At 33.0% G+C, this 27,680-nt stretch overlaps 1 protein-coding gene across 43 annotated transcripts; it reads right to left on the bottom strand.

The window, feature by feature from the left end:
• LOC110006883 (serine carboxypeptidase 1-like) lies at positions 1-27,177 on the bottom strand. Of its 43 annotated transcripts, XM_088870699.1 has the most exons (12): positions 26,770-27,177; positions 25,085-25,238; positions 24,265-24,413; positions 21,286-21,468; positions 20,980-21,187; positions 16,820-16,888; positions 7,750-7,871; positions 2,661-2,774; positions 1,322-1,367; positions 951-1,212; positions 597-652; positions 1-465 (listed from the first exon to the last, which is right to left on the bottom strand). In XM_088870699.1, the coding sequence occupies exons 1-4, from the start codon at positions 26,789-26,791 to the stop codon at positions 21,449-21,451; spliced, it is 345 nt and encodes a 114-aa protein (XP_088726825.1). In that variant the 5' UTR covers positions 26,792-27,177; the 3' UTR covers positions 1-465; positions 597-652; positions 951-1,212; positions 1,322-1,367; positions 2,661-2,774; positions 7,750-7,871; positions 16,820-16,888; positions 20,980-21,187; positions 21,286-21,448. The 43 variants fall into 43 exon arrangements, 42 of the variants coding, with proteins under 42 accessions (XP_088726825.1, XP_088726824.1, XP_088726828.1 ...); XM_088870698.1 differs by having other exon boundaries at positions 597-1,212; XM_088870702.1 differs by lacking the exon at positions 597-652.
• Between the last annotated feature and the right edge of the window lie 503 nt (positions 27,178-27,680).

The following is a 27,680-nucleotide window of genomic DNA, read 5'->3' as shown; positions in this document are numbered from 1 at the left end:
TTTGAATACTTGAAAATATATTGTCAAATAAATACATTACTGGCATAATACATTACTACAAATAGTTATTATTTGGGTAGCATCTAAATACAACTTAAAAAAATACATTGCTATTGTTTGGCTATGTCAACCAATCCATAATTAATAGAGCTGCAAAAATTATGAGATCAAAAAAGAAGATGATGCTCTACTAGGACGATTTTCCCAAAAAAATCCAAAAATGGTGATGAGTTATCAAAAAACCCAAAAATGATGAAGACTTCTACTGGTGTTGGAGCATTGCTTATAGTGATAGATATATTCCTCTCTTTGTGCAAGGGAAGAGTTATCTCCTACATATTTCATGTTTTAATTTTATAGAAGGCCATTACAGTCTTCTTTCGGAACATCCCAGTTTGAGTACATATGAAATTGTGAGAGAGGCTGTTGAAATGTAATCAATCATATGACCATCGTCCTGTTGGACTGTGTAAAACAAAGAGGTATGTTAGGGGAAGGAATGGCGGGAAGAAAAAATAATGTTATGGATTAATAAAGCCATGTATAACAAAGATACCAAAGGTAAACAGGTGGGAAAAAGAAGAATCAAAGCCTACTACTGGGAGGTGAGGAACGCTCTTGTCATCCTACTCCGAACGAAATAAGCCAGAAACTGTTCTAAAAAAAACCCAAAAATCATGATGATTCTCTGTTAGGCTTATCTTCCAAGAAAAAAGAAGAGAGAAAGGGGGTGAGCAGAAGCTCATGCGAACCATTAGTTAACGCTAAAGAAGAGAGAGAAGGCTTTAGAGAGAGAGGAGTTAGGGCTTACCAGAAAAGAACGATAGTGATGAAACTCTGCTAGGTTTTGAGACGAGCTTGAGAGAGAAGTGGATGTGAAAAGTAGAGAGGGAGAACGGTTTTTATTAGAGTGGAGAAAGGCTATAAAGAGAGAGAGGAGTTAGGCTTACCAGGGAAGAGAGATGATGATAATGCTCTGCTACGTTTTGAGTCGAGCTTGAGAGACAGAAGTGGACGAGTGAGAGAGGGAGAATGGCGGGAGACGTGTATTTAGGTTACCCGTAAAAATTACTAACTCAAATGGGTTAAACTGTTACATATTTATCATTTCCAAGGTGAAGTGCATTTAGAGGTTATCAGCACCGTCAATTCATCGTTGGAAGGCCACCAGTGATTCGCGAGGTGTGAATTCTGTCGCAGTGTGCCCAGCCCCTGTTAAATAGTCACAGCATGACTTACTTCTGAATGTACAATAACAAACAAAACATTTATCGAAACTTTGATGGAAGAAAACATTGGCATTTAGATGGATCTCTCATACCTTGAATGTAGCAAAATGCAGGTTGTGCTCATATTGAACTGTGTATCTGCAATTCAAAAAACATTGATTACCCCCTTTGCTTCTAGTTATGCACACTATCCATCAATGTTTCAAGGAAATAGACTAAAACACACCCTTAAGCTAATTTTTGTATCATTAGCTCACAAGCCAAAAGGTAGATCTATTTGGCAATGAATTATGTCAATGTTCCATGGTCAACCTGATAAAAAAGCTCCCAGAAAAAAGAGGGAAAAAAGAAAATGTGTTCTTTTAGGAAAGAGAAAATGCAGTAAATACTGTCCATCCATTTCAGGAAAGACAAAATACAATTAGATGGAGACCTTAATCGATTTTTGTGACCGTAATTTTGTAGATTTTCTTGTAATCACCAGATGAACAATTTGACAATTAATAAGACTTGATTTAAGTTCATGAAGGCGTAGATCTAGAATGAATAACAATCAAAGTAAAGCGGACCTTCAAATAGTATCGAGAAATGTAGTTTCAATACTGGAAATCTTTGTGATAGCCTTAAAATATAGATTCATCTCTAATTATACAATTTCAAGCTTAAAGAATAGAAAAAGTTCATATAAGGATGCAACTTTATAATGTAGAATTACGGATGCACCTCAAAAATCCATCGGAAAAGGTAGTTTTAATGTTGAAAAAACCTTTGATTGATCATCTTGACATCCAGATGTATGACCATGAAAAATAAAAAGATTTCAAGTATCAGAATTAGTGCATTTTACAACATATTATCTACACCGTCCATTTTTAAGATTTTCATATGTTTATAAATCTACTTGATTTTGACCATTTTTTAAATTTAAAATTTTATAATTAGATATAAAAATAGCTTTTGAGATAATCCTAAGAACATTTTACATCAAAAGTATATGCCATGATAAAATTTGAAGGTGCACCTTACCTCTACTTTCAAAACTTGAAAATTGAAGATCCCAAAATGCATTACAAGATGCACTATTTTAAAAACTTGAAATGTATATTTTTCTCATGTCAATGCATCTTGATGCCAAGATAATCAATTTGAAAATATTTGGGCACCAAAACAACCTCTTCTAGTGAAATTCTTGAGTCGCGCTCTAATTTGATTGTTTAGAGCCTCGGCTCTATATAAAACTTTTCCATATATAAAAGAGGAAGTTGTAAGTTGCTTCTATCTTTAACCAATATTATGGACGATAAAAAGTTCAAAAATGATAGTGGGTTTCAAAAACTAAAAACTATGTCGTTTGTAAAATATGAGCATAAGTATGCCTATTTAACATGGTACCTTTGTTTAAAAAAAATAAATTAAAAAAAAAAAACATACCCTGCTATCTAGGGTCCTACGAACCATGGTCGCCAGCTCTCCAACTCTGTATAATTCAACCTTCTTATCCATTCCAAGATTCCAATATATGGAGCAGTCATGTCATGGTCCCCACTAGAACAACAAATGTGAAATGGTTTTTTATTACAATTCCAATCAAGTATTTCCACAACAAAAAGAAAAGGAGATAACATGAAAGTTAATGTGCTTTTGCTGAAGGGTGTAGGACACGAATGAATTAGAGCACCTTTTGAAAGCATAAATTTAGTTTAAGAGCAGTGATTTCATGCAAGAGTTGTGTCATAGTATAATGCAACCACACATCTAGAAAATCATGTTTTTGGCATTTGTAAGACTCCAAATTTTACACACACATTCTCTTCATCCTCATGATCAATCTTATGGGGAAAAAAATTCAATTTGCACCCTAGATATGGTAAAAATTAGTACCCTCCAACAATGAATCTCGACCATCCATTGGGTGAATTTCAAGATCTAGGCTTTGACAAATTCAAAATCACTTTTTTCATTTTTAGCATTGTTAATCTAATGATGATAACACTATATAAAAATTTTAGGAATAAAAAACTCCTTTTGAGGCCTATATCTAACCTTCTTACTAAAATGGACGGCTTATATTAATTAGGTTATAAGAACACTTTTTAGGGCATTTTTTTCAAAATTTTCTTTTTTGTGATTATTCTTTAGAATGAAAAGAATAGACATCTAAAAAATTGTGTCAAACAAATATCTCTAAGATGGTTTTTTAATGTGATTGCATTATCTTATGATACAACCGTTGTATGAAATCATTACTCTTCGCTTAGAGCAAATATGCATTTAGGGAGATCTAAAGATTAAAACGATGATCACTTCAAGACTTGTCATCCTTATCTTTATGTGTTTGTTGTAGCTTACACATTTGGGCTTCAAGTCATGGTTGTACTGAAGAATTAATGATGAATTTTATTTCCTAAGTGTGTCAGGTTTATGTTACTCCATTTTGAGTCCTAGAAACCCAAGAGTAGTGAACATTTCAATCTTCCCCGAAAATCAACCTTTTAGAACGATGTGTACTTGAAATATTAGAAAGTTGAGAGTCATTATAGTTTTATTAAGTTGTTTCTTTGCCTGTTTCACAAGTTAATCTCCTCACTTTGTTTATACATTTTTTGTGGTAGTCTAGTTCATCTAAGATTACAAAAGAACTATTTACGTATCACAAAAGAAGCTACACGATTAGGGAATTTAGAAATTGAAGATAGCTTGGGTTTTGCGCTGTAAGAAAGAAATATGGATCAAACCTCAACGAATACCTTAGTAATGGCTTATTCAATTAAGTTTATTAGTCCTTAGGCCTTTATGTAGAAATATTGATTCTACAACTCATGCCTAGGTACCGGAGAGTCTCAAGCAATGCGATCCATACGTCGGCTTTCTACATTATTACAACTGCCATCCATCTAACCAAACCCCATATCATTTAGATTGTAGTTTAAACACTAATTTGCAAATTCAACCACACATAATACTCTTATCTAGGTAGATGTGGAAAAATCTGGCAATGTCAACCTTAATATAAACCCTTCAACTTAAACCCTAAACTTTACCTTAACTTCTCTAAATCTTGTCCTCAGAGACCTAGCCTAGGTCTAATACCTTTATGCCTCTTATTATCCACTTCTATTCATTATAGAGGATCTTCATAAATCCACTGCCTAGTATCCTAAATCTTAACCAAATTAGAACTTCAAAACTTTTTTCTGAGTTGTCTTAACATGTTGCACCCATGTAAAAGCCAAACCCTATTAGTCATTCTGTACTCTTGCTACATAGTAAGTTGTTTGTTGAAACTTACCTTGAATTCAACCATGTCAACAGAATGAGCCATGCACTAGGGCACTCACTTCTTGCAAAACCAAATTGATGAGTGTTTATTGTAACTAATGGATTGAAAGAATACCATGTAAGAAATTCTTGAGGTATTGGTCAAAAGAAGAATTCATACATGTAGTTTGACTAAATAGCGATGGGAACAGAGGAAAGCAACAACAATGAAGATAAGGAGCACTCCAATAATTCATCTTTTATGGAAGGTAATATTTCAAGACGGATACCACTAACATTCATAAGGTGGCAAATAAAAAGGTTTGTAAAGGATGACTAAAGCCTCAGAGCACAAAACCATTTGTCATGCTCATGAGTATCTGTTAAAAATCCATTTATTACCATAGTTTTTTAAAGTAGGAGTTTGAATTGCTAGTTATTAATTTAGCAAGTGATCTCATTTATTAACGACGTAGTTGACACTAAATTTGTAGTAGAAGCAATTTCCAAGATCATGAAAATAAGTAAAACTTTACCCAATAAAGAAGTTGAGGATGTAATTTCCTTAGTGAAGAAAACCTTAAATCACAAGATGAGGATAATACAATAGAAAATTTAAGTAAATTCGATATTATTGCTTCAACTCCTTTATCAAAATAGTAGATCCTTTCTCGAGACATTTTCAAAATAGTAGGCATATTTTTAAATGAGGTACTCTGTAAAGTGGCAAGTGCAACAAAGAATAGCACTTGAGGAGAACTGCTTCATGCCAGGAGCCATTCAAGATTATTCCAAAATTCATAAACAGAAAATTCAAGAGTGATGTAAATCACTTTTTGTAAACATAAGTTTCGCTTGAAAGTATGTTCAATTGATACAAAACTTTATATATCTTGTGTAATTCACATGTTTAAAGCTTCAATTCCGCATATTCATGTTGAAAGCCTTTTGGAAACATCATTGACAAATTTTATTTTCGAGTGCAAGAAACCACATATCAAGGAACTTAAAATTTCAGGAAGTTGATTCTTTCTTTGATTGACCAGTTAATCTAGTTTCTAATGTTTGTGTAGGAGTTAAGAAAGGTTCTTTTCATGTTTTCTAAGAGTCTACTTCCTTAAACTATAAAGTAATTAATTTCCAATGTTTGTGTAGGAGTTAAGAAAGGTTCTTTTCATGTTTTGTAAGAGTCTACTTCCTTAAACTATAAAGTAATTGATTACCTAATTTTGAAGAATCTGGAATATTAAGAAGTATAAGAAAGTAGAGATATCGTAAGTTCAAATCTAAGTTTAAAAATTAGCATGATCAAACAATTTGAGTAATAAAATTTACTTTTACAATTGTGATGGGAACAAGAAATTTCTCAACTGTTTTTGCAAAAGTAGTGATTGTACAACTTTTGCCTCATATAAGAGAAGGTCCTCCAAAGATTAGGGCCCCTCTTCATCTTTTGATGGGAGATTCCCCAAAGTTGTAACATGTGCATTGGAGGTTCTCCCTTCGCCTGTAATCTTGAGCCCCCTTTCGTTCCCCTCTTGTGATGCACATTCCAATATATGATGTTCCAAGACCAAGTTCGTTTTCAACTCAAGCCATAGCATATATCTTACTTTAATCCATCTGAACATTTACTTTACCTCATTCTAACCCTTTCTACACATCCAACCTCTATAGCCTTTAAGCTTAAGATTAAACCATATATTTATCCTAATTAAATCATGGAACCTATTCCACCATTCTCTTATTTTGGTGGACCAGCTAAAATCTTGCATTTTCAACCTCCGTTAAATTTTTAACTCCAACCTTAAAAATTTAACTTAACCTTATCAAAACCTTCCCCATAGACTTGGCCTAAATTTCATGTTGAAAAGGCCTGAGATAAAGTAGATTGGGATGTTTTACAAGAAATTAGGTGGCTTAGGGGGTCTAGAGAAAAATGAAGGAGCTGGATTAGAGGTTGTGTTGTGAGTAATCATTTTTTGTGCTCATCAATGGTAGTCCCGAAGATTTTTTTAGAGCTACAACGAGATCTTGTGTGCCCCTTTTTTATTTGCGTTAGTAGGGGAAGCTATGAGTCCTATGTTAAGGAAGGTAGAAGAAGATGGTCATTACATATGTTAAAGTTTCAACTAGTGTTCCAAGCATTTCTTACCTTCAATATGCCGATGCTACATAGGATTTTTTATGGTGCAGACTCATAGCAAATTTTGAGAAAACTAATCTGGTTGGCATTGCTTTTGAAGCGTTTGGTAGCCTAGCTACTCTTTTTGGCTATAAAACGGAACAATTTCCCATAAATTACTTTGGTTTTCTTATGTGCATGCCTAATGGAGTGGTCCACTAGTTGAGGAGGCTAATGAAAGCATTTCTTTAGGGTAGTAGCCAAAATAACAGAAGTGAGATGGAAGAAGGTTTATACTCCTTAAGGATGGGGGTTTGGGAATTGGGAAATTAAAAGTTATGAATAAACATATATTTACTAAGTGATGGTGAGGAGTACTCTAGAAGAAGATCATTTATGGAGACAGATACTGGTGGCTAAGTATGGCTTGGATAGTATTCATGGTTGGTTGGGATGGTAAGAAGTGGTAGGGCATGTTCATCTATATGAAAAGGAATTCTTCATTATAAGCCCATTTTAGAGCGGAATGTGAGGTTTTCCATTGGAAATAGAGAAATTTTTTTATTTTGGCATCATACATGGCGAGGTAGAATACTTCCGTGAATTTTACCTTGCCATCGGAATGTGTGGTTCCAACTTTTTATAGTTGCAAGTGCCCTGGATTCTGAAATCTTTGTGGTTTCAAGTTTTATACTTCTCTGAGAAGTTGAATGCCTCCTTACACATGTTTACCATTAGTTAAATGGGGAGGCAGATGATCTTGCTAAGCAAGGTACACATCTAAAATAGTGGTCAGGTGGTTCGTGAATTACCATGAGTTTATAATTTCATATTTTGTTTGGTGTAATTTGCTGCTTGTTGATAAAATTAAAAAACATTTTTCAAAGACAATAATGGGGAGGGGGACTTAAAGAAAAGATAAGGTGGGCCTCCAAAGGATAAACAATGGTTAAATTTCAATGCCTTGGAAGATACAAATTGTTGAACAACAACCATTTATCACCTTTTGCTTTGGAACCCCTCCCATCAACCATTTAGGCAAACACTTCCTAGTATGGCTCTAACTGATCATTTACTAAAAGAACACAAATGATATATGTAAAATTAAATGAAAAAATAGGCAGACAAATGAATAACCTGTAAATAAAGGCTCGGTAACCTCTCAATGTGAGATTTAAGTGATGCTGGATCAAGCTTATCTTTTCTTATCGATATTTCAGCTCATCGGTGCACCTTTTCCACCTTCCAGCTACTTCTACCTGTCAACACCATCCAAAGTTGTTAAGTGAGCCAGAGAAACATCTTGTAAATACTTTTATGGGAATCTATGCTATGAGGCTTTTTACTGTTTGCACAAGGTGTCGTCATCTTTTCTAGCCCTTAGCCGTATAATTCAAAAGTTTGACACAAGTTACGAAGCTCAAATGAATGTGAAACGTTGAGTCCTACCACTGGCATAACATCAGCCATTGAATTTAAATTTAACAATTAATTGTGACACACATCATCGAAACAAAAACAAAATTCATAGTATATATTTTATCATAAAAAACTATGGAAAAAATTTATGTGAGCCAGCAGATGCAAGAGCCCACTGACCCACAAACGTCAATCTTTAAGAAGGACATTGCGTAAAGTCTGAATAAAAAATCCATCCCTAAAAATTTGAATAAAAAAATCCATCGTTAAGATGGATTTTAGAGAAGGGATGCATGCGTACATATGAATCGGCTTACTCATAGAACCATCAAAAAAAATATTCTCAAAATTATTCGAACTTAAATGAAATAGTGGATAGGAAAATCTAGTCCCATACAAATTGACATGACATATCTTGAGAAGACAATCAATAATCATTAAGATTTGTTTTTCAGGAATGATTCACCAAAAACAATTGAACAAGGCATGTTAAAAGTCATCCAATCAATTAATTTTTAATGTCTAGTCCATTTGTCATGGATACCATGATATGGAGCATAAAGTTTAAAAAAAAATATTACCAAATAATTTGTTTTTCATCTTTCTTCTTCGTAATGTGGTGGTACGAATCGACCTTGAGATGTAGTTTTAGCATTGTTAATACAAATACTAACCATTAAGCCCAAAATTTTTAATCCAAAAGTCCATGGAAAAAAATAATAAAGTTGAGTTCCTTTAATATTGAATGTTGGTTTTAATAGTCCCTCTTGGATGATTTTGGCATAGAGAAATCCTCAAACTTTCTAGGAATATAGTTGACATAAGTAGTTCTACAAAGCTAAAAATATAAATAAAGAGTCAACTTTATCGTATACAAAGCAAAAAGTTTCAGGCCAGATTTAGAGTTTCACCTTGCTTTGATCGTTGAAGTTTGATACCTCATGTAAAGTACTCCTTTCTAGGACATTATTTTCTAGGCCTGCAAATAGTGAATTTAAATTTTCTTTAATTATTTGAAATTGTTTTCTAGGTTGAATTAATACTCTCCAAGATTTGGGATTCTAAAAATGCTCCTAGACTAGGCTTCTGGGCTAGGTTTTACTAAGAGGACAAATAGAAAATCTACTCCTACCGGTCTAAGTAGGGTGAAGACTATAACTTTCTCTTAACCCGTCCCAAGCCTGGGTGAAGGAGGTTTGCGTTAAGTAGACAGCCAACGTAAAACTTTACCAAAACTCTCTATTTATCTTGTTCAAGCTGCAAGGCCAAGCGACCGTTGTATGTATCTCGAACGGTTCAAAAATTAGCACGTAGACAATCTCACTAAGAATGAATAAAGTTCAAAGTTGGAAGCACAACCCTATGAAAGAAACCTATGAAAGAAACTTGCCTAATCCTCATTATACCACATATCGTGAATCTTATATTATTGGATTTTAGTAGAAACCATTAGCATGGACCGAAATTCGTATGGATTTTTTTTGCCCTTTTTCTTCATCTTCGAAAACTTCTACTAACAAGTAATTCTTTGGGTCCAATATTTTTGTTTCTTAACCAAATTTAAAGTTTTAAAAATATTGCAAGCTGTTTTTTTTTGGGTAAGTGGGGAAGACAGGCCTCTACCCATATTTTTTCCAGATAGATTAGGGAGTTAGCTTTTTTGACAACGACTATAGGTGGTGTCAGCATGACTAAAAACTACAACATGGTAATTAGGTATGAGGGTGCTACCACCACGACCCAGCCCCTTTCCTAATATCACAAACTGTTGTTATCCAAGTGACTCTCATAATTGTCTTCCAGCTAAAATAAAGGTCCAAATGCTCTTTATCCATTGTTCAGATGCTCCACATTTGATAATCAAGTGTTGCACTAGGAGCTTTTTGGAAGCTCCAAATCAGTCCTTAATGGCGAGAATGATTTCGGAGTGGAGAAGATTAATTTTGAAAGCCTTTTGAGGTTCCTTACCCAATCAACTGACTCTTGTGGCCCAAACACCTACCATGGGATTCAATTTTCTTTTCTTTTTTTTGAAATTTTGCATAAAACTACTAAATCACTAAAAAATGAAATTCACAAGACAGAACAAAATCAATTTTGAGTTTCAAAACTCGAGGTGGCTTTTCAAACCATATATAACATGTGTTCTTAGATTTTTCTTTTTCTAGAAATTGATCCCAGGATGGCAAGATCCACAAATTTGGGGGGTTCTAAAAAGATCCCCCGAAGCATACTTTTGCTCAAGGGACTAAGTGTACTATTTTGAAAATTTGGTGAGTTTGAGTCACCCCAATCAGAACTAACACCCAGCAATTCCAGATGACCAAGACCTGGGTTGCCAAAGTCTTTATTGAGTTTATTGTAGTCTGGTTCAATCTAATAATGCGCTTAAGACTAGTTGGTCAGATGGTAGGGCACCACAACATGATATTTTGAGTTCCATATTTACCATGGGTAGATATTTTGAGTTCCATTTCTACCATGGGTAAAGAACCTAATCCCTAGTTGACCTAACTTGATCCAAAGCTCGTTCCTGATTTTAAAACATTGGTTAGTGTGAAAACAGTGGACATAAATCTTTTCCCTATGTTTGTGTAGGAGAAAGCTACAAATAGCTCTATACTCGTACAAGAAAACAACTTATTTCCCAATGTCCCAAATTTAAAATAAATAAAATACCCCTCAAAAAATGCTTTATAAATTTTATCCCAATATGACTTGTAAAACAACTAAAATAAAATTCATTAACTAACAAACAATCTCAAATATCAGGAAGAGATCCGACGATCGTGATGTAGACCATTTTTATCATGCAACTAAAATCTGGAGCACAAACACACACATAGACAAACAGAGACATGGAGGGATAATGTTGCATTATACAACATTGGAAAGGTTTTTATACTTCCCCTACAGCATAGAAGATCTATGCTTCCCCTACCATCCAGCCGTCCGATTTTGATCAAGAGAGCCACTCACCGTTTGATCTTAGATCTGACATCTTAAAGCATTTTATTTTTAGTTCTTTTATATAAATTGTATGAATATGAAATTTAGTACGTGTCATCTTCTCCTTGGGGTGCACCTATAAAAAGTATTAAAAATAATTTTTCGATAAAATATAATCACCAAAATACCCCTTGAAACTTGAAGGGGTATTTTGGTTATTTTATTTTACTGAAAATATTTGTTTTTATATTTTTCGCTAATAGAGGATTGGACGTCCAAAATTTGGTTTCAAAATAATTCATAGAAAAAAATTAAAAATAAAATAGTATAGAGACGTGACATTGTGATTGGGACAATCTTAGCCCACCATTCAGAATGGACGGTTGGATAAGGGGAAGTATATAAGTTTTATGCTGTAGGGGAAGCATAGAAAGCTCGCCCATATAACATTGTGCAAGTTTTCCTATGCCAATTTTGGTGTTAGATGTCACATTTAAGGGAAATTTTCTAGCCTAAACATCCTCTTGACTCTAGCTAATGTCCCCATGGTAAAAATTTTGGGAGAAACAGAAAAAAATAAAACCTAAAAGTTTAGAAGAGAGTGAAAATGATGCATTGTTCTTTGTCTGGTGCATGGTAGTTGACTGTTATACTTGCTCAAAATCTTTACTTATTTTGGAAATTGATCTAATATTTTTTAGGAACATAATACGAAAAGGGAAAAAGGTTACGTAGAGCCAAGGCTCTAAACAATCAAATTAGAGCGACCTTAAAAATTTTATTAGAAGAGCTTGTTTTGATGCCCAAATATCCTCAAATTGATCATCTCGACATCAAGTTGCATGGACACGAGGAAATGCCGAAAAACGGCACAAGATGAGCCCCAAATGGTGGTGCAAGGATTTTGTTCCAAAAACCCCAATTTCCAACCCCAAGATACTCTCTACTAGTTCCCTTTCTCCCTCACTCACCCACGTTTTCTCTCCCAAAAAAACCCCTTTTATAGACCTCCATTAAAAAAGCTTATTTTAGTGACAAAAGTACCTTTTAACAAGAGGGAGAATACCATGGGGTGTGATTGGCATCACATTCCAACAAAAAAAAGTTCCCAAGATAAAAAATAATTTTCATTTTCAAATTTTTAAAATAAAAAATAATGAAAAATGAAATGAACGCCAAAACCGATCCAAATTACAAGGTTCCTGATAGACTCGAAAAGATTTCTTATAAAACTAAGTGAATCTATCAAATCGGACTGAATCCTATTTCAAATAGGAATGAAATTGGTCGTTGCCGAGTCCTTATCCTAATTGTTGTTCCCTGATCCACAAGTGAATTCTGGAACAGTCATTTGAAAGAAGCCAATAACAACTTGTGTTAATCGTGCTTGAATCTTGTCCATAATTACTAATCCAACAAGGGTTTATTTGGACATAGGGAGACATCTTTTACTCTCCCGGAAGACGCGTATCCTGGAAGAAGGGTGTATGCTGTTTAGATAAAATCTATAAATTCTTATCCTAAAAACTATCTCTCTCTCTTGAAGCATCATTTCTTCTAGATTGATTCATATTGAAAAAGAGAGAGACTTCGCCTGGTTCGTAGCCGAACCAGAATCTCATGATGTTAAAGAAATTCACATTTTTCATCCCTTCATTTTTTTTCTTTAAGCATTTTCACCTTTTTACGTGTTTTTGTCCTTTTAATTTTCTTCAACATCATTTTGGTGTTTCGACGAAAATGGGTACACTTCGGGACCTTAAAAAAACTATTTTTTACAGAGAGAAAAACCTTTTTGCAATTTTTCTCACCCTCTCTACCTGAAAACAGCCTATACCTAGCCCTATTTTTGGGCAACTTTCCAGGAGGATTCTAACCATCATCCCGCCCTGATTTGAAGCCCCAACTCTATTGCACCATTTTTTCGTATTTTTTGTTTTATATTACAAAGAGAAAAAATTTCTAATTTTTTCGGTTTTTGCCATATATGTTTTTTTTTTTCCTTTTCAAATCAATGCAATATATTATTTTTTGTTTTTCATTAATGGTTGTTTCAGCTTTATTAAGTTTATTAGCATATGAATTCGACTTATAGGAAGCATTATATGTATTTGTTTTAAATAAATGCTAGGATTTTATGGTTTTTATGTTCCTTTATTTCCTTTAACAATTCAATTTCAATAAACCATGGACTATGGAAAACATTTACACTTTTGACAGATGTTAGTTTTGTTCCTAGTGTTTTTCTTAAAAAAATTTAGTTTCCCATATTATTATGATATTTCATTTTTATATTTTTTACTTTTCAAGTATTTTTCCAATTTTTTTAATTTTTAAATTCAATTCGACCGTTGAACTAGTCCGGTCGGACCTGTGCCCTCATCAATTTGGTCACTGCCTCGGTTCTAACAACATTGATTCAAACAACTAATTTTTGGGTCCACATAGAAACCATTTCATGGAGACCGCTACTCCACCTATCTCGGTGGAATATTGGTTTCCTTATTTGGCTTCCAAAACGTGGAAATACATATCTATGGAGAGACCACCCTAGGTGTCCAAACATGCCTGAATAGGTCTTTTCAGTCCGAGCACAACAAAGTGGAAATTGCTGAGCACAACAAAAAGTAGATAGGAAATAACAAAAGAAAAAAGAAAAACGAAACACATTTACTCCCAAAAACTGCAATTATTTCATGGACCAAGCTCAAAGTTCAAAAGAAATTGTCTCGAACTTTATGACACATCCAAGCTATCAAATTTCACATCAAATGGTTGTAAGGAATTGTGACCACCTTGTATCAAAAGTAAATTATCTCATAGTAAACAATCCATATTACTAAAATCTTCTTTGCTCATTACATGGTAATTCCATTTATGCATCCCTCTTTATATTATTCCTCTAAAATTCTCATTTTCGTTTTAGATTTTTAGGTCATAGATTTATTCTACCTAGAGGTCCATGCGACATATTTCCATCCTCTTGGGAATTGCCCAATCTAAGTACATGTATTTCACTTACGTAAAAATAGGAGCTGGTTGCCAACATGGTCTCCATGGTCGGTGGTCAACCTTTAAGGCCGGTTTGATAACTGGATACAAGTTCATGAACTGTAAATTGGAAGTTCCTAAATAACTGTAAATTAGATGTTACTAAAGAAGTTTTTGGTTTCTGTGTTTGATAACCTCCCTAGAAAGTTAAGAAGTTCTTGGTTTCTGTGTTTGATAACCTCTTAGGAAGTTAAAAAGTTTCTAGTTTGATAACCTCCTGGGAAAGTTAAAGAAGTTCTAGTATCTAGATTGGATTAGCTTTAAAGAGGCAAGATGTAAAATGTTAAAATTGAGACCTAAATATTACCCTAGGAAGCTAGATAGAATTATTTGGTGTTTGCAGTCGAATGGAATGTTCTTAGTTCAATCTCTATATGAGACTGTTTGCAGAGACAAATATATTAAGGAACAACCTCATCTTGCTAAATTCTAGAACAACAAGGCGCCCCTCCATGTCAAGACCTTCCGTTGAGACTTCCCATTGTGGATCAGTTGTGCAGAAAGGGAATGATCCTTACCAACATTTGCAGAAAAACATTTGTCTTTTCTGCAAAGAAGATGAAGAGACCATTGATTATATCTTTATTCATTGTTCTTATGTGGCTGCTCTTTGGGAGTGGATCGGTCAAATGTCCAATTGGCAGGAACTCAGGCCAGGAGAGGTCCCTCAACTGATGCAGCAACTTTGGACTCCATCTTTCTCGTCCCTAATGGTCAATCTGTGGTCGATTACTGTTGCTGCTTCTTTTTGGCATCTGTGGAAGGAGTGAAACTTCGAATGTTGGAGGGTAGGGTTGGGATGTTCCCACTTTGTGTGCAGCTATTCAGTGATCGATTGTCACATGGGCGTTCGCTACTCTTCCTCTAATTGTGGTACCTAAAGAACTCATTCTCTCATTTCAGAGGCATCTTGTAATTCAGGTTGCTGACCATCCGGCCTAGTAGAGTTTGGGCTAAGCTACCTGAGGGATGGATTAAGCTTAATTTTGATGGCAGCGTTAGAGGTCAGATCTCTGGTTGCGGGGGTTTGCTTAAAAATTATAGTAGAGAGATAATTTGGTCTTATCATGGCAAGCTACATCCTTGTAAAATCAATGAAGCGAGAGGTTGGGGTGCTAAAGATGGGAGTTTCTAGGCTCAATCATGCACATACATCACAAAATCACTATAGAAGGAGACTCCACAAATGTGATCAGATGGTGCTCGCTTATCTAACTCCTTGGAGACTTAGTACAGTAATGGATGAAATTCTAATTATGCTAAGTGGCAGTGATATTTCCTTTGTCCATGTTGACCAAAGCTTCAATTCAAATGCTGATCTGCTGGTTAAGATGGCTACTTCTCCCTGATGAAGTTTGTTGACTTTTGTCGGTGTATTTTTTCCTTTTTCTCTATTTTTTTGTTCTTTCTTTTCTTCCTCTACCTTTGTTTCCTTTGTTGTATTCCTTTTTCATTACTTTAATGAAATAATTGCACTTCTTAAAAAAAAAAAAAGGTACATGTAAATATTTAAGAAAAATGGTTTGATAGGGCCATAGTCCTTTTAAAATAAGTAAATTTCAAGTCGATCATCTCAACCATGACCATTTAGTAAAAATTAGGATCCCAAGCCCAAAAAATAGTATATATTGTAACAAATTATCTAGACCGTTCATTTCACCCTAAAAGTAAGTGTTCGTTGATCTGAGATCTGTCCATTTTTTAAGTTTCAAATTTCATAATCAATGTTGAAATGGATTTTAAAGCCTACATGAAGATTTTCGATGCCCAAAGTGCTTTCCAGATGAGGAATTGAAGTGAAGCTTTAGTTTGTTTTCATAAAGCCTGACTTATAAAAACCGCATCCAATATGTAATTTGGAACGAGACTGTTAAGAGTTAGATTGATTAGGGCTCCACCATGTATCAAGATTACAAACATAATGTAGTTTGAAAGCTTTGTCACATTTTAAAGCCCTTTCATTTTACTCACGCTTATACAATGTGTAATAGTTAAGACTCTAAAGTGTAAACTATCAAGTAATTAATTACTCCTTTTCTTATATTAATATTTTAAATGTTATTTCTCTAGGTGTTTAGATCCCCTGAATCAACTATGGTGATGTCTGGCCTTTGTATAACTTCAGTATAGAGATGCCGATGTACTTTAAGCACTTCAAGCATTTGGAGAGAATGATTTGTGATATTAAAATCTTATCCTTAAGTAAGTTCGTGTTTCGAACATGTTAGAAGATGCCAATACTGATTTACTAGCTAATGAAGGTATTGAGTATGGTTATTTGATTCTAGAGGAGTTCCCAATTTAGGTCATTGTGATACCACCTTGCATCTTTTTTTCTTCTCTTTTTTTTTTTTTTTGGGTAATTCAGTAGGCAAGATAGGTCCCTAACCATTTTTCATTTAAATTAGGGAGAACAAAATAAAAAACCACAACGTGGTAACTAGGTATGGGAGAGCTACCAGCCCCTTCCTAAAATAATTGATATGTTAATGGTGGGAATAGAATGTGGAACATTATGTGCATCCATCTTAAACCACCAATGCTCCAACCCCATTCCCATCACAATATAAAAATATTAGGTCGAGATCATATATTTGACTCTCTGTCTCTTCTTTATATGTTAACCATGGGAATGGAGGGTGGGACGTTATGTTGAGGCATGCAGCCCCTAATCATCGATGCCTAACCCATTCTTCTGGCAGACATTGTTGTTCTTCTGTTGTATACTTATATTAACAGAACTTAAAAAGAGAGAGAAAGAAAGGCTAAATGCAAAGATAAAAAATACCTGTTGAGCATGCAAATCCCTCCTTGAAGATTCCGAGTTAAATAACACCATGGGCCGGTTCTCATAGTCCTATCAATGCAACATTAAGTTTATACATACTTAGTTTTCTATAGAATAATTCTAAAAAGATGTATTGCTATTAACACATAAATATATATATATATATATATATATATATATATATATATATATATGGAAAATGTTGAGATTAGCCCACTAGCTCATATGAACATATGTGTTCATATGAGTCCAACGGCTCAAATTGAATTTGGACCGATTTGAAGGTCACGAACTCATTTCGTGTTTGAATTTAATGTTTTTTCTACAAATCCAAATTCTTGAAATTTTAGGTGTGTTCTTCAAAAATATCATACTCTAATAAAATTATCAAAAAAATAATTTGTAAAAAATAAATTGATCAAGAAATAATTTTGCAAATTATTGGTCAATTTATTTCACAAATTATTTTTAAAATATTTTTATTAGATGAGCATTGATGAGAAGAATGTACACCTAAAATTTCATCTTATTTGGACTCGTAGAAAAAAAATTAAAATTCAAACACGAAATGAAGTAAAGACCGTCAGATAGGCCCAGATTCCATTAGGGTCGTTTGGCTCATATGTTCAAATGAGTTAGTGGGCTAATCCCAACAAACTCATGTAAACACACACACATACACACACACACATATATATATATATATATATATATATATATATATATATATATATATATATATATATATAAGTCTTCCCAACGCCTATAGGCGAAAATGAACAGTGATTTCACCTACCCTCATCACTGTCCAGAGTTCATCACACGGTCACGATTGTCCGATAGTATTTCATTTTTCATTTTTTTTCTATAAATCGAAATGACTTGAAATTTGGAGTGTGTGTACACCTTAGTGAGGCGCACCCAATAAAAATATAAAAAATATTCATTTCCGCCTATAGGCGTTTGGTAGTATCTTCCTCTATATATATATATATATATATATATATATATATATATATATATATATATATATAGAAAAATGCTCCTGTAAATTGATTGGCTTACCTGTGAAAATACGTCAAATAGCCCAGATTGAATCTGGACCGATCTGATAATCACGGATGTCCGGTAGTGTTTGAATTTCAATTTTTTTTTTACAAATCCAAATTGCTTAAAATTTTAAGTATGGGTCTACGAAAATATCAACAAAATATTTTGCATGAAATAAATTGACCAAAATACCCGCAAAAAGTTTCAAGGGTATTTTTTATACATGAGAAGAACACATGTATAAAATTTCAAGTCATTTGGATTTATAAAAAACAAGTACAATTCAAATACTACTAAACATCCATGATCGTCAAATCGGCCCAGATTCAATCTGGACCGTTTGACGTTTAAAGTAGCAGTACGTCAACTGGTGTACCCTAACATCTTCTCCACACCTATAGGTGAAAATAAACAGTGACTTCGCCTACCCTCATCACCATCCAAAGTTCATCGCATAGTCACAATTGTCCGAAAGTGTTTTATTTTTCATTTTTTTTGAACAAATCGGAATGATCTAAAATTTGGAGTGTGTAGACATCGTAGTGAAGCGCACCTAACAAAAATATAAAAATAATAATAATTCATGCAAAAATTGACCAAAATGTCACTGAATCTTTTTTGGGGCATTTTGATCAATATTTTTCATGTAAAATATATTTTTGAAATTTTTTGTATATTCGCCTATTTCTTATGAAAAAATGCTCCAAATTTCAGGTCATATATATATATATATATATATATATATATATATATATATATATATGAATAATGGCACTATGAGACCCTCCTTCACCCATGTCAGTAAAACCCCAAAGGATCACCATTAAATTTTGACACAGATCTCTAGAAAAGTTATCACATGGATGTGAGACTTGGGTGAATAGATTTTCTAGAGATCTGCATCAAAATTTAATTGTGATCTTTTGGGGTCCTACTCACATAGGCGTGGTAAGGTCTCATAATATCATTAATATATATATATATATATATATATATATATATATGGAAAAGGTTTCTATGCTTCCCCATCAGCATAGAAGTTCTATCCTCCCCCTACCATCCAGCCGTCCAAGTTTGATCAAGAGAGCCACTCATCGTGTGAAATTTGGCACGTGTCATCTTCTCATTGGGGCGCCTCTATAAAAAATTATTAAAAATAATTTTTCAATAAAAGATAATGATCAAAATAACCCTTAAAAATTTCAGAGGGACATTGTGATCGGGGCAATCTTAGCCCTCCATTCAGAATGAAGGGTTGGATAAAGGGGAGAATAGAACTTCTATGTTGTAGGGAAAGCATAGAAAGCTTGGCCTATATATATATATATATATATATATATATATATATATATATATAAGAAAAGTCTTTCTATCGCCTATAAGTGAAAGTGAACAATGATTTCGCCTACCCTCATCACCGTCCAAAGTTCATCCCACGGTCACGATTGTCTAATTGTGTTTCATTTTTCATTTTTTTGTTTACAAATCGAAATGACCTGAAATCTGAAAAATGTGTACATCTTGGTGAGGCGCACCTAATAAAAATTTAAAAAAACTAATAATAATTCGTGAAAAACAAATTAACCAAAATACTCCCGAAACTTTTCGAAGGTATTTTAGTTAATTGTTTTTATGTAAAAAAAAATTTTATATATTTTTTGTAAATTTGCGTATTTTTTATGAACACACGCTCCAAATTTTAAGTAATAACAATTTGTAGAAAAAAATAAAAAATGAAACACTACCAGATAATCGTAACTGTGCGATGACCTTTGCACGGTGAAGAGGGTAGGCGAAATCATTGTTCATTTTCGCCTATAGGCGTTTTGTAGTATCTTTCATATATCTCTCTCTCTCTCTATATATATATATATATATATATATATATATATATATATATATATATATATATATATATATATATATAGATATATGGAAAAGGGTTCTGTGAGCCAATGGGCTTACAAGAAAAAATACGCCCAATAGCCCAGATTGAATCTGGACCAATCTAACAATCACAGATGTTTAATTTTTTTTCTACAAATCTAAATCATTTGAAATTTTAGACGTATGTTGATAAAAATTAGGTGAATATTCGAAAAATATTAAAAAAAATGTTTTACATGAAAAAAATAACCAAAATACACCTGTAAATTTTTGGGGGTATTTTGGTTATTTTTAATTTTGCAGATTATTTTTTTATGTTTTTATTAAGTGCGGCTTGATGAAAAAAATATTCTCCTAAAATTTCAAATGATTTGGATTTGTAGAAAAAAAATTAAAATTCAAACACTCTCGACCATCAAATCGGCCCAGATTCAATCTGGACCATTGGGCCTATACTATTCTGTGAGCTAGTGGGCTCACCCTAGCATCTTCTTATATATATTTGACCTAAAGCATATTTCTAAACATATTTAAAATTATACAATAAACATCTCATCTCTTAGTTAAGGGATATAATAATATGTTCTACTAGGGGCACCATAAATGGGCTCTTGGCACCGCAAAAACCACTATTGGGGTGCCATGCACCTAAAACATTTTGCGACTCCTCAAGAATTAGTTGATTCTAAGTTTAATTTGGTTGGCCTCCAAATCTCCTCAAATATATTCCATTATTAGAACCAATAGTTGAAATTTCATTCAAAATTGTAAAGATTCGAGGCATTTATGGGGCGTCTAATGCATTTTTGACATGAATCTTAGTTTTAGTTTTGTATGAGAGAGTATTTTGGAAATATTTTGGGTCCCTTATCTAGCTCCAAAGTAGTATTTGAGGTGGGCAAAACAATAAATTTGGTATCCCCGAAGAAACACGCCATGATTTCCCTTAAACCACCAAAAATGGTTCAAGGAATTGCAACCAAGATCAATAAATCTAGGAAACAAGTCTACTTGTTATATTTTTCTTTTTTCATGTGGATGTTTGGGGATTAAAAGCCACTATCCGTTTGGGAAAGATTCAATGTTTTGAAAGTGTTAATGAGAATGCGCTGTGACCTTTAATTGGGGCTTAGGTGGTGCTACCACCATGAGCCAAGCCCCATTCTCACGAGTCTAATCCATGCTTCCATTGAAAATCAAGGTTTAATCTAAATATGACTCACATTGCAGTAGATTTCTCAAATGTGATGATATGCATTTGCATTTTCTGAAACTCCTACATCATTTGTTCCTACACACTCAACTTCATGTCCATTCTCTTCACAACCATCATACATTTGAAACCTTTCCCCCGCATAGCGAGTACTTCTGCTCATACCCATATCAACATGGCAATGTGGGAACATGTTCAACATTTATCCCACCAGTATTCTACAACACAATATATAGAAGGGTAAGTCCCCTAAATCATGATCAATTTCATCTCCAAATACAAATTTAGGGATACAAATTTAGGGATTATATATTACCTACTTAAAAGCTTCCATGTTCCTCAGACAATCAGGGTGGATGGAATTCCAATAATTCCCTTGACATGATATTCTTAAATCCTCATATAGTTTATCTGAAATGAGTCCCATTCGATAAGCAAATGGAACCTTAGATTCTAAAAATATATCATAATCTGTAAGCTCATTGCCTACAGAGTAGCCCTGATATGCCATCAAACATGAGCATGAATTAGATATAACCATCTACTTTGGGCAACGACATTATTATTTGTGAGCAATAACTAGAAAGGAAAATCATAATTTCTTTGAAAGAATTATGAATCCTATCGGTGACCTGACATGGAAAACGACACTCAATAGTCTAGTTTATTCTAGCATCGCAATGAAATCAAGTGCATTGACTTCCATTTAAATATTCTTGCATCTCGACCTCAAGTTGTATGAATATAAAATAGAAATAAGATTTTAATGCCTAACCAGTACTGCACTTTTAGCAAGATTTATAACCAAAAAAATAAACTTATAGTTTGTAAAATAAGATTCTAAACATGAAGCAAATAAAAAAACTCCGCTCTAATTGAGCTGACAAATAAATATAAAAGAAATCATATTTCCATAGTAATTTTCAAATTTAATATTTATGTTCAAAGCCCATTTTTATTGAATGAAGAAGAAAACAAATGCTTTTACCAATTTGTGAGCAGTCTCCATGTTTCTTTATTATTAAGCAAATTAACATCAAAATGATTTGAAACTATTACTGAAGTAAGCAATGGTTTTAAGACAATGTTGCAGCACATGGATGTGTTTTAAAATGCTTATGCTCACTAATATGAATAAACATTTCACAATAATCCGATTCAATCATTCATGCCTATTCGAAAGCATTAACCTATGAAAGATTTTAGGTTTCTATCTTATAGCTATTAGGTTTCCTAGTTTATAGAGGAGTAAATCCTAAGTTTCTTGAAATTCTTGTCTATTTTGTGGCGATATGTACCCTTGTATCTAATTAAAAGATAGGATATGGGGATTATATTTACCTCCTGTAATGAAAGATATAGAGGAGTCCATGTGACTTTTTCTACAGGATTTGTTTCTCTTTATGAATAGTTGTTTTAGGAAGTCTGTGCAAGGTGTATAGAGTCTTTAGGTGCACAGAGAGAATATGCAAAGAGAGGCTAACTATGAGATTGAGCTTGGGTTCTCTGGGTCTCTTGGAGCTTCTATGCAAAATAGGCAAGTCATGGCTCTGTTACGGGGTTACTCAATAAGTTCATCATTATTTTTTTTTTTGGGTGAGTCAGTGATCAGGATAGCGCCCCTACCCTTGATAGGAATTGAGCCTCGGATGTAGCGTTGCAAAATCTTCAAGCTCTCACCAACTAAGCTCGGGCTATTTTCGTTAGTTATTAACCTTTGGATGCATAGTGCTAGCTGTGCTACCATGCCAAGAGTCCAATTACCAAGCATGAATTCGGCTTGGGTACAAACCTTTCCTAGTAACACATATCTTCTTCTTCTTCTTTAAATCTAATTTTGTGAGTGGTAGACTGTAGATTGGGTTTTTATCAAGAATTTCCTTTAAGTTCCCACATACTTTTTTTATTTTCCTAACAAGGTCTACAGAAAATTTAACTCTATCTACCATTCCACACGTCCCTAGCAATGTCGCTATTACCTTATCTTTCGATAATTCGTATCTAGAGATACTAACCAAGAATTCATGCTTGGAGATGAGTGGTTAATGTGTTATTTATTGCATATATTCAAATCGTATTGCTATGTGGTTATGCCCTATTATTTATATCTATTGCGACTCTTCACTAATAAATTATGATTTAAACATGGGTACATCTTTTTAATAGAAACTATTTAATAATTATATATTTGGTTACAACCTTATATAGGTAGTGACTCTATATTAATCTTGGGTGACTCTCTATATTAATCCTGACTCTTCACTAATTATTTACAAGTGAAAATTTTGGAAAGGCATATTGTGAGGGTGCACATTTTTAATGCTGCTCTTTCATACTCTTTAAATTATTATAATGAATTTTTTTTTATGTTATAATAATTATTATTGTTAGCAATTATTAAAAATTAATAATAATGATTGAAATAAATATTATTAACTAATAATATAATTGTATTATTGTAATGTATATGATAACAATTGCACAAATAAGTGGAATCCTAATTGCGATGTATATGTTATACAACTATCATCTTTTAATTAGATGATGCTGATGGATTATAATAATAACAATAAAATGATAATTAAAAAATTAAAATTCCAATAAACTGAAAATATTTGTATAATACATTACTGTTAGTATTATATTAGTAATTTTAATTATTGATATAAATATAAAATAATGAACTTATTGAATTATAATAACAAAACAATAATTATACAAATTTAAGTACATATTGAATTATAACAATGACAATTATATAAATTTATTTAGTTTATTATATGAATACTAAATGTAGTTAATTCTATATTAAATTTAGTTTGGTATCTTTAAATAGCATAAAGAATTTACTCATTTTCTAAGCATATTTCTAATACTTAATTCCATACCATAAATACGGATGTAGCCATATTCTCATTAAATATATTATTTCTCATACCGTTGCTACCACTATCAATTATAGAACCTTTTAATGGGACCTGCAAAGCACCTCCCAGTTCTACTAGTTAAAACACACACAAGGATATATATATAACCTATTGCCCATGCTGTAGATGGGAATTTTGTGTTGGGATGGAATAGTTTAGTCAGTTTAGTCATGCTACTTCATGCCATTGTATGTGATATGTCATTTTGACCTTCAATTATGCACATAAGACTATAGTAATTTGTTGAAAGAGTTCTTACAACGAAAATCCACAATAAACAACAAAAAATGGTTCTCAATCCTTCATGATGAAGAGTGAGCTTCTTCTGAGTAAATTACGAGTAGTAAATGTAAATTAGAAATACCAACCATGAAAGTATACAATGGCATTCATTCCTGAACATCCAGGACCACCATGAGTCCAAAATACAATTGGATCTTTTGAAGGATTGCGTTCTGAAGTAGCAAAATAGTAATACATGTGCCTTCTATTCCCTTCATTACCTAAAGTGATGTACCTGTAATCTTAAGAACATTAGCATGTAATATATGTGGCAAACTTCTCTCCATAAGTACCGAAAAAAAAAAATTGAAAACCATATAATCCTAAAAAGCAATATTATTTAGCTTAGGCCTTCTTTTTCATGTTTTATTTTTTTTGGGATAAGTAAAAAGAGGTAAGGGATTTGGGCCCCATGAAAACGGTCTTTTCCATGTTTTTGACTTCTTCGTTGGGAGGATTCTGGCCTCAATATCATGACAAAATTTATAAATTAATAACTTCATAAGCTTATGTGGGTTATCTTCTATATTTATTGAATTTTCTCAATCAGTTTGTGTAAAACTATTTTTTTTATTCCTGATGCAGATTGAAAAAAAAAAAAAAAAACCTAATTTTTATCCCTTGTGTGTTTTCTAATTGCGAAATATATTGGGCATTAATTTGATAAGCTCTAACTGTGTGGAACGCTCCTCTTGGCATTATATTGCGAGATATATTGGGCATTACTAGCCCTACTTTCTGCAAACAAATGTGGGAATGCAACAGTGATGGAAACCACGACTTCTAATGAACAAATGTGTCCTAAAACATGTCCACAAGAATCCATAACCCCTAATACATGTCAGGGCCAAACACAAAACATTAGAATATAAGAGTTTTATAGCGAGAGTTTTGATGATTACCCACCCTGCATAATGCTTAGAGGGAAGTTCCCCATCAAAGCCCGGAAAGTTCAACACCTTTGCACCATCAGGCGCTGTTAACACAAAGTAAAAGCACTGGCAAGCGATGATAATGGCGAGGAAGAAGAATGATGAAGATTGAGACAGAACAGACATGGCTGTAGCAGTTGTAAAGAGTAAAACATGGTTATTCCAATACCCACTATTTATACAAGAAATGGCACTGAGATGCGACGATTAAAATGGTGAATTAATGTGGAGTTGATATTTCTTGGTTGAATAAGTAAGGAATTTATTATCTTTTCCATGAATAGCATCAAGTTAATTCCAATACCCGTATACCAGAAATGGCACTGAGATGCGATTATTAAAATGCTGAATTAATGTTGAGTTGATATTTCTTGGTTGAACAAGTAGGGAATTTACTATCTTTTACAATGAATAGTATCGAGTGCCTCTTGGTTGAATAAGTAAGCATTTATTATCTTTTCCATGAAGAGTATCAATCGACTGACTTCTGGTTACTTCATTAGGGATGGTGAATTGATGTGGAGTTGATATTTCTTGGTTGAATAAGTAAGGAATTTATTATCTTTTCCATGAATAGTATCAAGTTTATTCCAATACCCGTATTCCATAAATGGCACCGAGATGCGATGATTAAAATGCTGAATTAATGTGGAGTTGATATTTCTTGGTTGAATAAGTAAGGAATTTATTATCTTTTACATGAATTGTCTGAATAGTATCAAGTGCCTCTTGGTTGAATAAGTAAGGTATTTATTATCTTTTCCATGAATAGTATCAATCGACATTTTTTACTTATTAGGGATGGTGAATTAATGTGGAGTTAATATTTCCAAAATTTCAAATCAAAAATCCCAAGTAGGTCTTCTGATTGGAAGTATATGTAAACTATGCTCCCTCGTCCTTTGGGAGGATAGTATACAGGCTGGTTCGCCGGCCTCCTTGTCTGCATCGTTGCGCTACACTCAGTCCCACCCATAGTTCGCAAATCCCGGTTTAATAGGAAATTTAAAAAAAAAATCGGTATTTTTATGAAACAGTTTTAAACGAACTTTTTGAAAAGGTCGGGAAAAAGTCGCGTACTTTTCTTAAAAACTTTTAAAACGCCGCTTTTTTCATAATACGATTTAAATCCGGCCAAAAAATCGCATCTTCTTTCACCTATAATTTTTTTTTAAAAGATTTTTTTTTTTTGTGTGTGTTTTGTGTATTGCGGCCATTGCTCCATTCATGCTTTTGAAAAAAAAATATTATTTCAAAAAAAAAAAAACCTAAAATAGAAATTTTTATCCCCACTATGTTCTTCAAAGCCTTGAAGTTATGAATTTTTTTTCCCTTTTAAAAAAAAAAAATTAAACAAATAGATGCAGATTTCATTGTTATTATGGAAAATCATTGTGTAAATGAAATACTGTTTATAGCAAATCATTTTGTAAAATAAATCATTGTGTAAAGAAAATCATATGCATGCATATTTCTGTGATTATTTGTGATAATTGTTTTTATGGAAATACTGTTTATGGCACAAATTAGAGCTCAAAACATAATATTTTAATGATGAATGAGAAGCAGAGAGTTTGACTATATGACAAAGTAATCAATATTTTGCTTTTGATCATGTGATAACAAAGATAAACAATATAGTGTAAATTGTAAACTTACAGGAGCAAGCAATTGTACACATAGGATTAGTCCCCAAACCTAATCTTTCAGCTCCGCTTGCTGTTTCCCCAAGAAAATGGAAAACCCTCCTCCATTTCTCTTTCTAAAAATCAGTTAAAGGCCTCTTGTCAAATCAGTATAGCTAATTTCTCTCAAACAACATCCAAAATCAGACAAAAAATCCCTCTTCAAACTATCCCAAATCAGCATCCCATCTTTCTTTTCTCTTTCTAAAAATAAGTTAGGGCCTCTTCCATTAGGGTTCGTGAAGCCCATGACCTCTTCCTTCTTCATTCTTCCTTCTTCTCTCTCTATAAACCCTCCCTGGATATGAGCCCAACCCTATTTACGTCTCTTCCTTCTTCCTCCTCTCTGTAAACCGCAACCTCCTTCTCTCTCTCGGCCTTCTTTTTCCTCCTCTCTCTAAACCGTAATTAAAGAAATTCATAAAACTTTAACGATAGTTATGGTGTGACCATGGTCACTATACTATAGTTAAATCCTTGTAATGAGAAAATAAAAAATCGTGTATTTTTTTTTACCTGCTAAATAAGTATGATGTTTAAGTATTTAATGAATAAATTTATATAGTATATTTGTCATCATACTATAGTTAAAATATTTAATGAATAAATTTATATAACATATTTATTTTTATATGTAATTGGTAGATTTATATGTTTTTGGTATATACTAGTTAATTGTATATTTAATATTGGATGATTGCATCAGAGTCACGAAGCATCTAAATTAATTGCCTTAATTATATTAGTCCAGTAAAGTTTTTATAGATGATTTAGTTTATTGATGCCTTTGACATAATTTTTATTTTTTAGAATTTCAAAATTTATAATATTATAAATTACTCTTATTGTTTTAGCCTAATCCGATATATTAACGATATCTTTATA

This window comes from Amborella trichopoda, chromosome 6, assembly GCF_054954075.1.
Source record: "Amborella trichopoda isolate Santa Cruz 75 chromosome 6, AtrichopodaSantaCruz75HAP2 v2.0, whole genome shotgun sequence".
NCBI classification, from domain to species: domain Eukaryota; kingdom Viridiplantae; phylum Streptophyta; class Magnoliopsida; order Amborellales; family Amborellaceae; genus Amborella; species Amborella trichopoda.
The sequence above is the reverse complement of the archived record's forward strand: the minus strand, read 5'-3'. Positions and strand labels throughout refer to the sequence as shown.